At 39.6% G+C, this 15,053-nt stretch overlaps 1 protein-coding gene across 1 annotated transcript in view; it reads right to left on the bottom strand.

The window, feature by feature from the left end:
- The window catches only part of MELK (maternal embryonic leucine zipper kinase), a 59,227-nt gene extending 46,101 nt beyond the window's left edge, over positions 1-13,126 (bottom strand). The window contains exons 1-5 of the mRNA XM_016222994.2: positions 13,007-13,126; positions 7,864-7,959; positions 6,531-6,616; positions 4,694-4,810; positions 749-892 (exon numbers count right to left, since the gene is read on the bottom strand). Coding sequence (XP_016078480.2) covers positions 749-892; positions 4,694-4,810; positions 6,531-6,616; positions 7,864-7,921 — 405 coding nt within the window. The 5' untranslated portion in view covers positions 7,922-7,959; positions 13,007-13,126. The remainder of the gene's footprint in view (positions 1-748; positions 893-4,693; positions 4,811-6,530; positions 6,617-7,863; positions 7,960-13,006) is intronic.
- Between the last annotated feature and the right edge of the window lie 1,927 nt (positions 13,127-15,053).

Below are 15,053 nucleotides of genomic sequence, written 5' to 3'. Positions count from 1 at the left end.
GCAACATTAAAATCCATGTTCACCACCATCCGTATTAGTCAAAGCTGCAGACTTAAGAGTATTCACATTTTTATTCTGTCCTTGAAAAAAACAGTCTGTCCATGCACTGAACTGTTCCTTTCTAAGGCATAATAGAATTAAAATTAAGGAAGATGGGGTTAGGAAGAGTACTGAATGAAAAATACTTGACAATATACTCAAAGAAAGTACCTAAAACCCTTCTTTCCAGAGATAAAATCCTGAGGTTTATATTCCATGGCTGATTACAAAGACATTTATAATATCACACCCAATTGGCAGATAAATAGAATGTCAATAAGAAGTCCATCAAGCTTGGCCAGGTGTGGCTCAGCAGCTGAGCATCGACCTAGGATCCAGGAGATTGCGGTTCGATTCCCAGTCAGGGCACATGCCTGGGATGCAGGCTTGATCTCCAGTCGAGGGCGTGCAGGAGGCAGCCAATCAATGACAACTCTCTCATCATTGATGTTTCTCTCTCTCTCTCCCTCTCCCCTCCTCTCTCTGAAATCAATAAAGATATATTAAAAATAAAAAAAATTTTAAAAGTCCATCGAAAAAAGCCTACCAGAAGTCAAAAGGAGGGGGGAAAAAGTCATACAGTATAGTGGGGGGGGGGGGGAGGCGGAAGCAATGATAGATTCTAAACAGAAAGAACCTAGTCATAACAAGTAAATGATGTTGATGTTGAACTCTCAGGTGACCATCTAACTGTGACTCAGTCACTTACTGGTTTGAGGTCCCTGTGAGCATAGCCCTGGCTGTGCACGTAAGCAACTGCAGATACAATCTGACGGAAGACAACCCGGGTCTCCTCCTCAGACAGGCGATCCTGGGAAATGATGTAGTCAAACAGCTCTCCTCCGGGGCAATACTTCAACAGCAAGAGTAACAGAGATAGTGTTACTACTTACAGAACTCACATCAGAGGAATTGAAAATAAAATATCATACTTCACTCAGAGGTAGCAATTAAACATACAGGCAAAGGAACTGAGTGAGGCATATTCAAAAATACACTCTCAGGATCAAACAAATCACCAATTATCTCAACAAAGAACAGCTCTTTGTCTCGAGCAGTTTTATTACCAGTAAGTAGAAGTAGGACCAATTACCACTATGATTTTTAGGTTCATCCAGGCTTTTATATCTTTATGGCAAAGCACTAAAACCCATCCTCATCTTAAGGTACTCACCTATAGTGTAGTTATCTAAAACCAAAAAACCCAGCAGCAATTATTGCTTCTCCATCCCAAAGACCAGTCAGTGGTTTTAAGTCTGTAGCAGGAGCCCAGCTCTACAGAGGCTCCTCAGAGGTTGTGGGGAACAGATACCAGAGCACAAGCTTTAGGCTTTCCACCCCGTTTTCTCCAAAGCAGCTCCATGTTCCTGTACACTGGGGTTTCCATTTAAGACTGCATTTCATTTTCGCAGTGTCAATTAAAATTAGAGTATTATAATGTATAGCTTTGACCTCATAGTTCCACATTTAGAGATTGTTCCTACAGATATACTCTTACAAAAACAACACATGTTCAAGATCATTCACTGCAGTAGCACTGTTTGTAACAACAAAAGACTAGAAAAACCCGAATATGTTCACACTATGTAAATTATGGCACAGGTATGAAATGAATTCTATGTAGTCATAAAAAAAGAGGAAGCTCTTAAACTGGTATGAAACAGTCTCCAGTATTAAGTGAAAAAAGCAAGGTGCAAAAGAGTATATATTGATATGGTGACTAACAAAGAGCATTCTGCTGAACAAAAGAAGCCAAACAAGTTCTAGGATAGGTAAAACTAATATATGGTGAAAGAAATCAGATCAGTGGTTGCTGAGAAGAGCGGTGGGTGGGTGGGGTTACAGGGATTAATATCAAAGGGTCAGAAGAAAACTTTCCTGTGTGATGAAAATGTTTTATACCTTGACTGGGGTGGGAAGTACATAAGTACTTTTTCAAGCTGTACACCTGTGTACATTTTATCATATATAAATTGTACCACAATAGTCAATTTTTTCAACGCTACCCAATAAGATTTTTATTATTGCTGAAAGTATTACAGATGTTCCCCGTTTTTCCCCTTCCCCCCTGCACCTGGCTCCCACCCCATCCCAGCCTTCAGCTACTGTCTGGGTCCATGAGCTATGCATATATGCAAGTAAGTTCTTCAATTAATCTCTTCCCACCCGCCTGCCACCTTCCCTCTGAGATCCGTCAGTCTGTTCCCTGTTTCTATATCTATGGTCCTATTTTGCTCATCAGTTTTGTGGTTGTTTTTGTTCATTAGATTCCACATATAAGTGAGCTCATGTGATACTTGTCTTTCTCTACTTGGCTTATTTCACTTAGCGTGAGAGTGCCCAGGTCCATTCATGCTACTGCAAAAGGTGAGAGACCCTTCCCTTCTTATGTAATCCTCACCCGAGGATATTTTCCCCACTGCTTTTCAGAGAGAGGAAGGAGAGAGAGGAACATCGATGTGAGGGAGACACATGGACTGGCTGCCTCCCAAAGCACCCCGACCAGGGCCGGGGATCGAGCCGGGAACCGAGGCACCTGCCCTTGGCCAGAATCAAACTTGGGGCCCTTCAGTCCACCGGCCACTGAGCCAAACTGGCTAGGGCTGTCCAATAAGATTTACATTAAAAAGCCTACTTCATATACAAAAAAAGCAAAGAAATACAAAATAAAGTGAAACAAAAACATCAAAAATCTCTATAAATGTATATAGATGGTCTCTAAGCTAAAATGTTAACGGGGGGTAAAAATACAAGGTACAGAATAATATAGTATGTGACCATTCATGTGGCAGAAACCAGTAAGCTACACACCTACACACACACACACACACACACACACACACACACACACACAACATACACAAGTATTTGTGAGTATATGGAAAATCTATAGAAAACACAAGAAAAGCGATTCACTCAGGGGAAAAGGAACTGGATGACTGGGATACAGGAAACAGAGAATTTTACTTTTTAATACAGTCTCTCTTATACCTTTTAAATTTTGTCCTAGGTTCATGTTTTTTGTTGGTTGGTTTTTTTGAAAGTATTTCACTTGGACAAAGGGATCAGCTTCTTAAAGACTTTAAAATCACCACTGTTGACCATGTGGGTGGTATCTATACAGTGTAACAGAGAGAAAATGGTTCTAGGTCCAAACCTTTCAGCATTATGAATTTTAAAATGTGCTTTTAAAACAGAGCTAATCTGTGAAAATGATGTGCAGTTACAAATTACTTGGCTGAGACTAAGGAAAATGAAACAACCTGAGTAATGCAAGTTCTAAAGACTTTATGCAAGCCAAAATGGACAGGTGAAAAGTTAAACGAGTTTGGTTCCCGTAGCACATGCACTGAAGGCTACCTATAGGCTGTGGGTTGATCTGTGTTCCCCAGAAAAGATATGTTGAAGTCCTAACACCCAATACCAGTAAAATTGACCTTATTTGTAAATAAGGTCTTTGTAGATGTAATCAAATCAAATAAGGTCATACTGGCTCATTTGAAGACAAAGGCAGAGCCCTAGCCAGTTTTGCTCAGTGGTTAGAGCGTTGAACCCAGGACTGAAGGGTCCAGGGTTCAATTCTTGCCAAGGGCACATGCCTCAGTTGCAGACTCAATCCCAGAGAATGGAGTGATGCATCTATAAGCCAAGGAATGCCAAGGAATACCAGCAACCATCAGAAACTAGGAAAGAGGCAAAGAACATATTCTCCAAAATGAACCTTGCCCACACTTTGATTTCAGACTTCTAGCCTCCAGAACTATTAGACAATAAATTTCTGTTGTTTTAAACCACCAAGTTGTTGCTAATTTGTTACAGCAGCCCTAGGTTAATACACCGTATAAAATGAAATTAATCCCTCCCCCTAGAAACAAGTTCTAACATATTTTGTCCACTAACCCACATCTCCCCATGAGGAGTGTATTAAAAAGGGTACGTTTACAATGAATCTCCAATTTATTATGTATGTCTACTTGATCTAAATTGTGATAGAACTCAAATGGGTAAACCACTTAACATTTATTCCAATCTTTCAGGTGAAATGTACTTTTCTCTTAACTATTGATAAAGTGAATGGAAATGGTATAAATGTTTGTTCCCACCCAAAATTCATATGTTGAAATCCTAACCTACAAAAATGGAATTAGGAGGTGGCCTTTGGGAGGTGATTAGCACATGAGGGTGAAGCCCTCATGAATGAAATTAGTACTCTTATAAGAGACTCTAGAGAGTGGGGGGAGATAGGAGAGGGTAAAGGGGGAACAGTGATGGAAGAAGACTTGACTTGGGGTGGTGAACACACAATACAAAATACAAATGACATATTATAGAATTGTACACCTGAAACCTATATAATTTTTTTAACCAATGTCACCCCATTAAATTCAATTTTTTAAAAAAGAGAAGTTCCAGGAAGATCCCTTACCCCTTCTGCCATGTAAGGACACAGCAAGAAGGCGCCAACTCTGAATCAGGAAGAGAGCCTTCACCCAACCATACTGGTGCCTTGATCTTGGAATTCCCAGCCTCCAGAACTATAAGAAATGAATTTCTGTTGTTCATAAGCTTCCCAGTCTGTGATATTTGCTATAGCAGTTTGAACAGACTAAAACAGTGAACAAATACCTTTAGGTCTCTGTAACATAATACAAACCTCAAGAACCATGAATATTTTGTTGTCTGTCTCTAACACATGGTAGAGTTGACATATATGCTGATGTCTCAGGTTCTTCAAGGCATCGATCTCTGTTTTGATCCGGGGCAAATCATTCTGTGATGAAACATTGTATTAAATGTGCAATAACCAATTTGGGAAATGGACTAAGCATCAATATCAACAGATTTAATACTGAGTAGCAAGAGCAATCAACAGCCTCAAAACAAATTGTTCAACAATACAGAAAAATAAAACAAAACTTATTTGTACATAAAAAAAGGCCTTGAGGGTTTTATGGATGACAAGCTCAATGTGGGTCGACAGTACAAAGTCCCGAAAAACTTTAAATCTTCTAGCTCCCTTAGAAGGTTTGCATTCGAAACAAAGACAGTGACAGAAACACTGCTCAGTGTGCACGCCTGAGCTACCGCTTTTATTCTCAGCAGTGTTCCACTAGAGATGCGCTGAACTAAAAATCGGTGAATGTGGGTGAGCGGTGTGAGGGTACAAACAGGCTCTGTCTTCCGGTTTTTCCAGGGGCTTGAAATTTTTCAAAATAAAAAACTGTCTGGGAAGGAGGAACATAAGCCAAGCTGAAAGAATTTCAAAGTCCATGTTAAAGACAGAACTCTAGATATCCATGAAGTAACATGTAAAACTTTATTACACAAAGGGACTCAATCTAATGATCAGTGGTTTAAGATCCAATTATCTAGAACCAGGCAGCCAGATGTCAGGTTTTGACCAAGAATCAATTATAACTTTGACTATTCTAATGGGATAATCTTTTTTTTTTTTTTTCATTTTTAGGGGGAGTGGGAGTCTGATAACTAAATCCCTGGAAGTAATCAAAATATTATTAAAGTCCTAAGAAGTAACTAAAATAAGCATAACAACAGAAAATATAAAAACAAATTTAGAAATAATAAATTAACGTTAATGTTATCATACTGATGCTTTAGAGTAAGTTTTGGGTATCAATGTGGTAATATACTCTGTAATAACAATACACATTTTATTTGCTATTTAAGTGCTAATAGTGTGGAAGTAAGTCGTACTGAAGTTGCATTTGAAGTTTAAATTGCTTAAGGAAATTAAATTAATCAGATTTGTAATCAATATTTAAATGCTCAAGAAAAATGGTTTTTAATGCATTTTTATTTGCTTAGTAAATATAATATTGAGCACAATAAACAGAAATATTAAAGAGCCTGAATTATCATTTTAAACTAAACCATATGAGGGATAATAGAATTAGAAAAAAAAGACCATTCAGGGTAAGTACAATCAGTGGAAAGGGTATAAAAGACCCATAAAGATCAAAACAAAATATAAAAACAAAAAACTTTAAGTACATTATAGCCAAGACTACAAATTGAGTGGGCTGTGTTAGGAGGTAATGATCAGCTCAATCCTGGGAAAAAAGGCTGATCAAGAAAAAGAGGGTTTCATTAGATAACTACTAAGGTCACTTTAAATAAAATTCTGGGAGGTAAGATCTACCTATACCATAAAATAGGAGACACTGAGTAAGAGCATCATGAGAAGATAAAGAAGGGAAATATTAATACCCAGAAACACCTACAAGACCATGAAACAAAAATGGATCCTATAGGCTTCAAATATATACCACTGCCTTGTATTAAAATTAATAACGAAGTAACTCCTTCCCTCAGATCACTTTTTAAAACCTGCCAGTTATACAAAACTGGCCGTTTAAAATGCTAGAGAAATATTATTCTAATAAAAGAGTAGTAACTAGAACATTAGAGCAAATTTGGGTTTTAATTCACAAAACTGATCTATAAATATTTTTAAATAATTTTAAACTTACCCCTAGTGCATTTTTATCCATGATTTTTATAGCTACCATTTCTCCAGTGAGAATATGGCAGGCCAGTTTGACCTTTGCAAATCCACCTAAGTATAGAAAAATTATGAAAAGATAAACAAGACTAACCCAAATATCAACATCAGAGCAAACTGAAGACTCAGGCACAAACACTGTTCCATATACTTTTAAAAGGCTTTATCGATACATACTTTCCTCTAAGTTTATGGCTCTGTCGTCCTGTTGTTTCCAAAGTGTCAGCCATGACCCTAACCTCTCCTCATCCAATGTCTAGCTGAAGATTTTTACCATAATAGTATATTTTTAATTTTTTAATAAACAAATAAGAAAACAGAATTCACTCTTTAGAAATTCGCTTTAAAATTAATATTGCTAGAACACAATGTAAAGTTGCTGAGACAAAAGTCAAGTAATATGAAACTTCCATTCAGTTTTAAAACTGGGAAGATAAGCAGTTATGTTTCAAAACTCTATCAAAAGCTCAAAAATGTTTACACTTAAGTATCTAAAAGAAAGTGCCAATTTAACATTTCTAAAAGGAAGCTCCTGGTAGTCCGTCCCATGGTCTTTCCCATGTCAGTAAATAACAACTCCATTTTCCCAGGTGCTTGGGCCAAAAACCAAAGGGCCTTCTCGCTTGCCTCATACCCCATATCCAACTCACCAACAATCCCACTGGCTCTACCTTCAATCTATATCAATGGTTAGTTACCTTGAGGTAAAAAGAAAGATAATGATTGGAAATGCTCTATGTCTTGATCTGAGCAGGAAGCACATGGGTATATATGTATGTAAAACTCCACCAAGATTAGTACACTTTGCATCTTTGTGTTACACCTCAATAAATCAAAATACACAGACACATACATACACACACAAGTATATGTGTGTGCATGTCTATATATAGAATCCCACCCCTTGCTCTACCTTCATTCACTATCACCCTCATCCACGTCACCATCATCTCTAGCACTGTTCACCTGAATTATTGCAATTACCTCCTAACATCTCTCTGCTTCTGCCCTTGCCCTCCCCTACCCATTCTTTTCATAGCCAAGCAGAGAGAATGACCCTTAAAAACAAAGATCTGATCACTCCTTGGTTCAAAACTCTCCAATGACTTTTATTCTAAATAAAATGACTTAAAGTCCTCTCCTACGACCCTCCTCTCTCTTGCTCCACTTTTTCTTACTAAAGTAGGCTGGAGAATTTTAATACTATATAGTTTAGACTAGAGAGCTCACAACTGCCCAAATAGATTATACTCTCAAATAGTTGATCTATCCTCTATCTCCAAGAAAAAAATAACAATTACCTGTCCCAATAGTTTCATATAATTCATAGTACTTGAGAAGTTCATCATAATCTTTCATAGTCCTTCTGGAAGTTCACTCAAAATTACAAAAAGAACCTGAAAGACAGAAATAGTACAAGATCAAGAAAGGAACTATTATGAGATAATGCCCTCCACTCTTGTAACTGCAAATATAAATAAATCTTGGGCACATAAATGATTACATGGAAAGCTGATTAGTTACATGAAAAAAACACTGGATTCCTGCGCAGGAGGCATAGCTCAACGGCTGAGAATCGACCTATGATCCAGGAGATTCTGGTTTGATCTGTGGTCAGGGCACATGCCTGGGTTGCGGGCTTGATCCCCAGCAGGGAGCATGCAGGAGGCAGCCAATCAATGACTCTCTCTCAACATTTATGTTTCTCTCTCTCTCTCTCTCCCTCTTCCTTCCTCTCTCTAAAATAAATAAAAATATATATTTAAAAAACAAAAAACAACACTGGGTTCCATACATAAAAATCAATTCCAGACCAAGTAGAGACTTAAATATGAAAAGTAAACCTTTAAAACTTTTAATAGAGTTCTGTCATGATTTCAAGATAGAAGAGGGTCTTTTGAAGTGATAACTATAAAAAAACTACATTAAACAATGTTAAAATGAAGAACTTCTGTACATCCAGCCCTGACTGGCGTGGCTCAGTTGGTTGGGTATCATCCCATGCACTGAAAGAACTTCTGTACATCCAAATACATCATTTAAAAAAAAACACATAAATGTGAGAAAATATTTGCAACACTTATAACAATGGATTCTTATCTAGAGTACAGACTCCAAGCCAACAAAGCAGAAAAAGGCAACCCAACAAAAAATAAGCAAATGAAATACAAAAGCATTTCACAAAAAAACACAAATGACCAATAAAAACATGAAAAAAATGCTCAACTTCATTAGTCATCAGGTAAATGCAAATTAAGACTCCAATAATGTACAACTTTAAGATACCTGATACATATTTTATATATTATGCTGCACATATATTACATATACTCTGAAATATGTATCATATACTATTAAGTATATATCAAATAATATATTAAAACTTGTTGTAAAAGTCTTAGGTAGATCTTATTTTATTCTGTCTTCCTGAGTTTTAAAATTAAGTAGAATTACAAAAAAACCATAAGGCCCTGCTATGTGTACTAATATGTAAGGTCACACTCATACCAGTTTTGTCTTACTTGTAGAGGATATGCTCTTTGCTGACTTTAACTACAGATTAGCAGTATATCTGGCAGAACTAGTCAGACTATTAACCTGAATTTTCTTTTATTCATTCATTTATTCATAAAGATGTGTTTATTAAGTACCTATGATGTGCCAGACCCAAGCTTGGCACTAAAGGTATAATGGAGAATAAACAAAACATATGATTCTTGCGCTCATGGATCTTGCATTCTAGCAGAGAAGACAAAAGGCAAATCAACAGACAATAAAATTAAATAATTACAACTTGTAATAAATACTGGGAAAGAAAACAGCAACGGTGGTTAGACTAAGTCACTAAGGAGGTAAAATTTAAGCCAAGATCTAATTCAAAGGATGAGAAGTGAGAAAAAGAGCATTAGCCTGTCTGGTAATGACTGGATATTCCTACCAAAACTTGAACAATGTTTCCAACAGGACCTGGACATGGCCATGTAAACAATGTTTCTATACAAAACTGTTAAATGACAGTGATCCTTTATTTGACTTACTGCTGTTTTCTCACCAATGACATCCTCAGCACCTTCATTCTAAGACACCTGAATGCTGAAATGCCCCTACTCTTTGATAGCTTTCCTAATCTCTTCTTAAAAACACCCAGTAGAAGCCCAAATCCTATGAGCCCCTTTCAATTCATTCACTGGGACATCCCAAGGTCCTAAGGAGGATGGTTTCTCTTGCAGCAGCAAACTAAAAACACCTAATGTTTTTTACTACAGATGTGTTCTTAGTGGTCTTTGGTTAGTAAACCTTAACAGTTGTTGGCCCAAAAAGAATAAGAGGAAGAGCATCCCAGAAAGAAGAAATTTTAGCTGCAAAGATCCCAGAGGGGAAAAAACAGTTGACCAGTACTGAACTAAAACTGCTTTTAGAGGTATCAGCAAATGGAAATGTAGATTTACAGCTGCGGCAATTGGTTAGCCATATGGGAAAAACAGTAACAACAATAACAACAAAACATTGGACCTCCTCCATTTCACACCATACACAAAATCAACTATAGTTAGTGTAAAGTCTTAAAAAAGACAAATCTTAATATAGACAGCTAAAGCCTTACCCATACCAGCTAGGAATATAAGAGGAAGAGGCAGAGAAAGAACAGTTAGAAAAGTAATAATTAAAAGAATACAGTTTCATGGAAGCCAAGAAGGAAGAAAAAAAATAAAACTAGTAAAAGAAAGTTTCTGGGAAGTAGATTTCTAAATAAATTTTCTGAAAGTACCCATATATAGGTCAAGTCCTAGGACTTGAGTAGGTGCTACAAAGTGGAGCTTTCTTTATAGGTAAGCACTGGGTGAAAGGTGAACCTATACAGAAATGGTTTCTCTAAGGGGTTCTTCTTCCTAGAGGCTAATGTGGAAGGGCAAAACTTAAGATTTCAACCTTGGGAAGAGATGCCTCCACACCTCTTAGATAGCCAAGCAAGAATTAGAGGGGCCCAGGAAAGTGGAGGTCACTGAGTCAGGCACAAAGGATCTTCCATAATGTCCAGCACAGCACACTAGGGTTCTAGAGTTCACAAAGGGCTTTGAGGTCAAGACCCAGCTAGTGATGAAATCCTCCTTTGCCTGGCCTATCTCCTGTGTATGAGTCTCCCTCAGTGACCTAGCAGTGGACTAGCTATGGCAGCACAGGGTTCAGGATCCCAGGACCCCGTTCTCTCTAACATTTTGAAAGACTGAGTACATGCACAGCCAACTGGGACTTGGGAAACAAAGTTCCACCTGGAAAGAGCGGAGCTCATATATCTTGATCATTGCCTCTCAGTAGTTGAAACCTGGTGCTGGCACTCATTTCTAGAGCCAGATAGTCTCCCTTCACCAACGGGCAGAATTCCAGCAAGTCCGCTGAGGGCTCTGGGCTTGCTGGGTGGCCAGCACCATGTTCACTGCCTTCAAGTTCTCTGTTCTTCATCCTGCCTCACCCAGAGCTGAGTGACCAGCATGTTACTAAGCTTTAATAACAGTCCTGACTTTGGAAGACCTTGAGTGTGAGTTCAACCTCAGGAGTACAGTGAGTTTATAACAGAAAAGACAGAAATACAAGAACCCTAATTGCTACCACTGCACATGTCTAAATTCCATACAAGGATTAGGCTGTTTCAACTTGCCACATGGAAAGAGAAAGCAATTTGTAAGATGTTGGAATTCACTTCCCCTGACAAGGGATATAACAGTTTCATGATAAAGTTCTTGACAGATTTCTCCTAAATGAGTTTTGAACTTCTAGGCCACGGTCTGTGGTCAACTAGCAAAGATCAACTTGCACTAATGTAAGATTACACCTTCTCTTTTTCTTTCTTCCATTTTCTTTATGTATCCCCTTCCCTTCCCTCAAATTACACTGTCTTTGCATAATATCTATGTGGGCCTGAATGATATCTATGGAATCCAGGAAACATTTTTGCTACTGTATAAGAAAATGTGTTTACATTGCAAACTGCTATAATGATAGACTTTGCTTGGTTTTTAAATGTTGTGGATGTGGAGCTCGTATCCTCTAGAGTTTGGAAATATTGAACACAAGAAAGACTTGTGATTGGAGTAATACAACTTTATAGCTGGAGGTATATGATCAATCAATATGGAAGGCAGCCCCTCAACTACAGAAAATGAAGAAGGAACTAGACCCTAAACACCTAAATGTCCTTTTGAGTGTGACTAAATAGAAGAATTGGAGGCATATATAATTGGGATCTTGAATTTCTCTGAAGAAACAAGGAATTGCCTAGATAGCAAGAGGAGGTTTATCATTAAATTTTATAGTATAACAACAAATTGGAGGCATTTTCTTATTAACGTCATTATTTAGGCTACGCTCTTCATTGCTGCATAACACATTTTCCTTATCTAGTGAGCTTGGTAAGACACTGATGCTGAGGATATTTCAAATGAAAAGTAGAATACAGAACGGCTTATCATGGGCTTTCTAATACATTTAATTAACATTCTGTCCTGCTCCCTTGCGGAGGCTTCTGGGAGCACCAGCCAAGAGGCATTCATTTCTGGAAGTGTTAAGGGACTGATTTGCTCATCTGATTGGTCCACAGTAGATACCCAGGAAGGACAGATCCACTGGTGAAACAAGCTCATGAAGGTGCAGCAAGGGCATTTCTGATTTCTCCCACACAACGTGGTTAACAGAAACCAAAATATGAACAAAAATTTTAGGAACACTGGCCTCTTGAGCAAAAACTCCAGGCACCTCTGATACCCGCCCTCTTCCACCTTCCCCCATTCCACAGCCAAACAGAAATATCAAAGGTGAAGCTCAAGAACTACTACTCATCCTAGGTGCCAGAGGCCTGATCACCCTTGGGGGGGGGGGGGGGCCTCCTTTGGGAGTGTCCCTTTTTCACACAGGTTTCTTGGTGCGAGCTTCTTTTACTGCTACAGCATTCGGTGCACATTCCCCTTTCAGCTGGAGCCTTTTAAGCCACTACTTTGGGAAAGCACAGGGAGAGGAAGGAGCTGGACTCTGGAAGGGGGTGATAACCCATTCCACATTTCCTTCTTTACTGAACTGCCCCAGGACACTGGGTCGTACGTGCGGAAAAGAGACGAAGCCCTTTGGATTTCTTTCGCGGAGACCGTCAGGGTCCTGGACGCGCAGAGCGGGAATTCACGTCTGTCGCAGCCTCCTGGGCGGCAAGCGCTTTGCCTGCCTCTCCCTCATTGATAACCCTGCGGTACGTACAATCATTATCCCCACTTACAGAGGAGAAAGCCGGGGCGGAGGGGGAGGGGGGGTCGGAAAGGTGAAATATCTCACCCAGGAATCTGGACCGGTAAAGGTGGGGCTCCGGTGAAATTCTCAGCCGGGAGTACACTGGGCTCGCGCCGCCGTCCGCCCCCCACCCCCGCCGCGCACTGCCGGACCCCGCGGGGAGACACTGACCTGAGGGGCGAGGGCCGGGCACGGGGACAGAGGTGCCCGCCTAGGGCCGGGGGCGAGGCTGAGAGTGCGAAAAGCTCCGCGGACCCTTTCGGATCCTGCCGTTCACGCCGCTTCCGCCCGCCAAGGGAATCAAACCTCCCGGGCCGGAAGGGGCGGGGCCCTGGGGGCGGGGCGCGGCGCGGGCGCGCGCGGCGCAGGGTCTCAGGGAGGCGGGGCGCGCGCCCGTGCTCGGACCGGAAGCGGGAAGCGCCGGTCTGGGAATAAGAATGTCAAGGGGCTCCTGAGCCAGCTGAGAGGTGAGTTAAGGTCTTGGTCTCCAAACTGGGGTGCGTCTCTCCCAGAGAGCAGGTTGAGATTCTCTAGGAGGCGTGGCCATACAAAGTTTCCGCGTAATTCAACTCTCTTACCTTGTTTCCTAAAATTGACCTGCAGAGAAGTCGCTGGTAGTCACGGTTCTCATCTTAGTCCTGACCCTTCCAAATCTTACTAAAATGTGTTGCCACGAGGAATAAAACTGTCCAAACTGTCCATTAGATAACCCAAGGTACCATAAATACCAACCCAACATCAGAACTGAAGTCTTTCTAATACATTTCACTGTTTGGTCATGATGTGATTTTCATCGCTCTATAAATGACAATTGTCATGATCACTTGATCCAGGAGAAAATAAAATTATAGCCAAAGGAAAGAAAAATATTAAGTATAAATATATATGTATTTTTTAAATAGACTCTTTTTGTTAGAACAGTTTTATATGTTCACAGCAAATTTGAGAGGAAGATACAGAGATTTCCCCCTAAACACTCTGCCCCCACACATGCGGAGCCTCCCCCAATATTAACATCTCCTACCAGAGCAGTACATATGTTACAACTAATGAACCTACACTGACATACCACCCAAACGCCATAGTTTACGTTAGGGCTCCCTGTTGGTGGAGTACATTTGATGGGTTTAGACAAATGTATGATGACATGTATCCACTATTATAGTATTGTGCAGAGTAGTTTCGCTGCCCTAAAAATTCTCTGCTCTGCCTGTCTGGGAAGCTGAAGTACAATACGGTGTTGAATAAAAGATTTTCAAGTTAAAAAACTACATTAAGACAATATTCTGTGGAACGGAAATATGAGTAAGGAGAAAAAACGGGAAATAAGCAAGTGATCAAAAACAGGTTGTGTATTTTTGTTTATGTATTTTGTAATGGATATTGGTAGGTATCAAATCACTTCAGTATTTCCCACCCACTGGATATCTTTAAAGGAGTGATGTTACAGCTTTACTTTGAGATGTTTACAATAATCCAACTTTAAAAAATATATACAGGGGTGGGCAAAAATAGGTTTACAGTTGTATGTGAAAAGAGTTTATTCTTATATTATTTATTAATTGTATTTATTTGTATTACAACTGTAAACCTACTTTTGTCCACCCCTGTATTTACAAAAATCATGGTGAGAAAGCCCAGCCATTGTATCTTAGTGGTTGAGTGTTGACCATGAACCCAGAAGTCCCCAGTTCGATTCTGAGTCAGGGTGCATGCCCACGTTTTGGGCTCGATCCCCAGTGCAGGGCTTGCAGGAGGCAGCCGATCAATGATGTTCCTCTCTCATAATGTTTCTAGCTCTCCATCCCTCTCCATTCCTCTCTCTCTAAAGTCAGTAAATACATATTTTTTTTTAATTATGGTGAGAAAATTTAGATGTCTATTTAAAGTTTTTCAAAAGTATTTTGAGTCTACACAGTCAAAAGAGTTTATATATTACTGAATTAAGGAGAATATGCTGCAAGAGAGAACAGGCCTGTGCAGGGAGGAAGGGTTCTGTGGGCCTGTGTCCTCGCATGGACAATAAGGAAGTTGCATTATAATTCTGCTCCCTGTTTCACGAGTCACTAACTGGCGGGTCAGGCCATTTAGGACGTAACATCTCTACCAATAATAATACCATTAACAGCAATAATAAGACACACTACAATTTTTTGAACTGTTAGTGTGCACTTACATGCATCATCTCTGTAACCAAATGTCCGCCCTTCTCGCACAG

The sequence above is a fragment of the Miniopterus natalensis genome, chromosome 12 (genome assembly GCF_054644295.1).
Source record: "Miniopterus natalensis isolate mMinNat1 chromosome 12, mMinNat1.hap1, whole genome shotgun sequence".
Lineage (NCBI taxonomy): Eukaryota > Metazoa > Chordata > Mammalia > Chiroptera > Miniopteridae > Miniopterus > Miniopterus natalensis.
The sequence above is the reverse complement of the archived record's forward strand: the minus strand, read 5'-3'. Positions and strand labels throughout refer to the sequence as shown.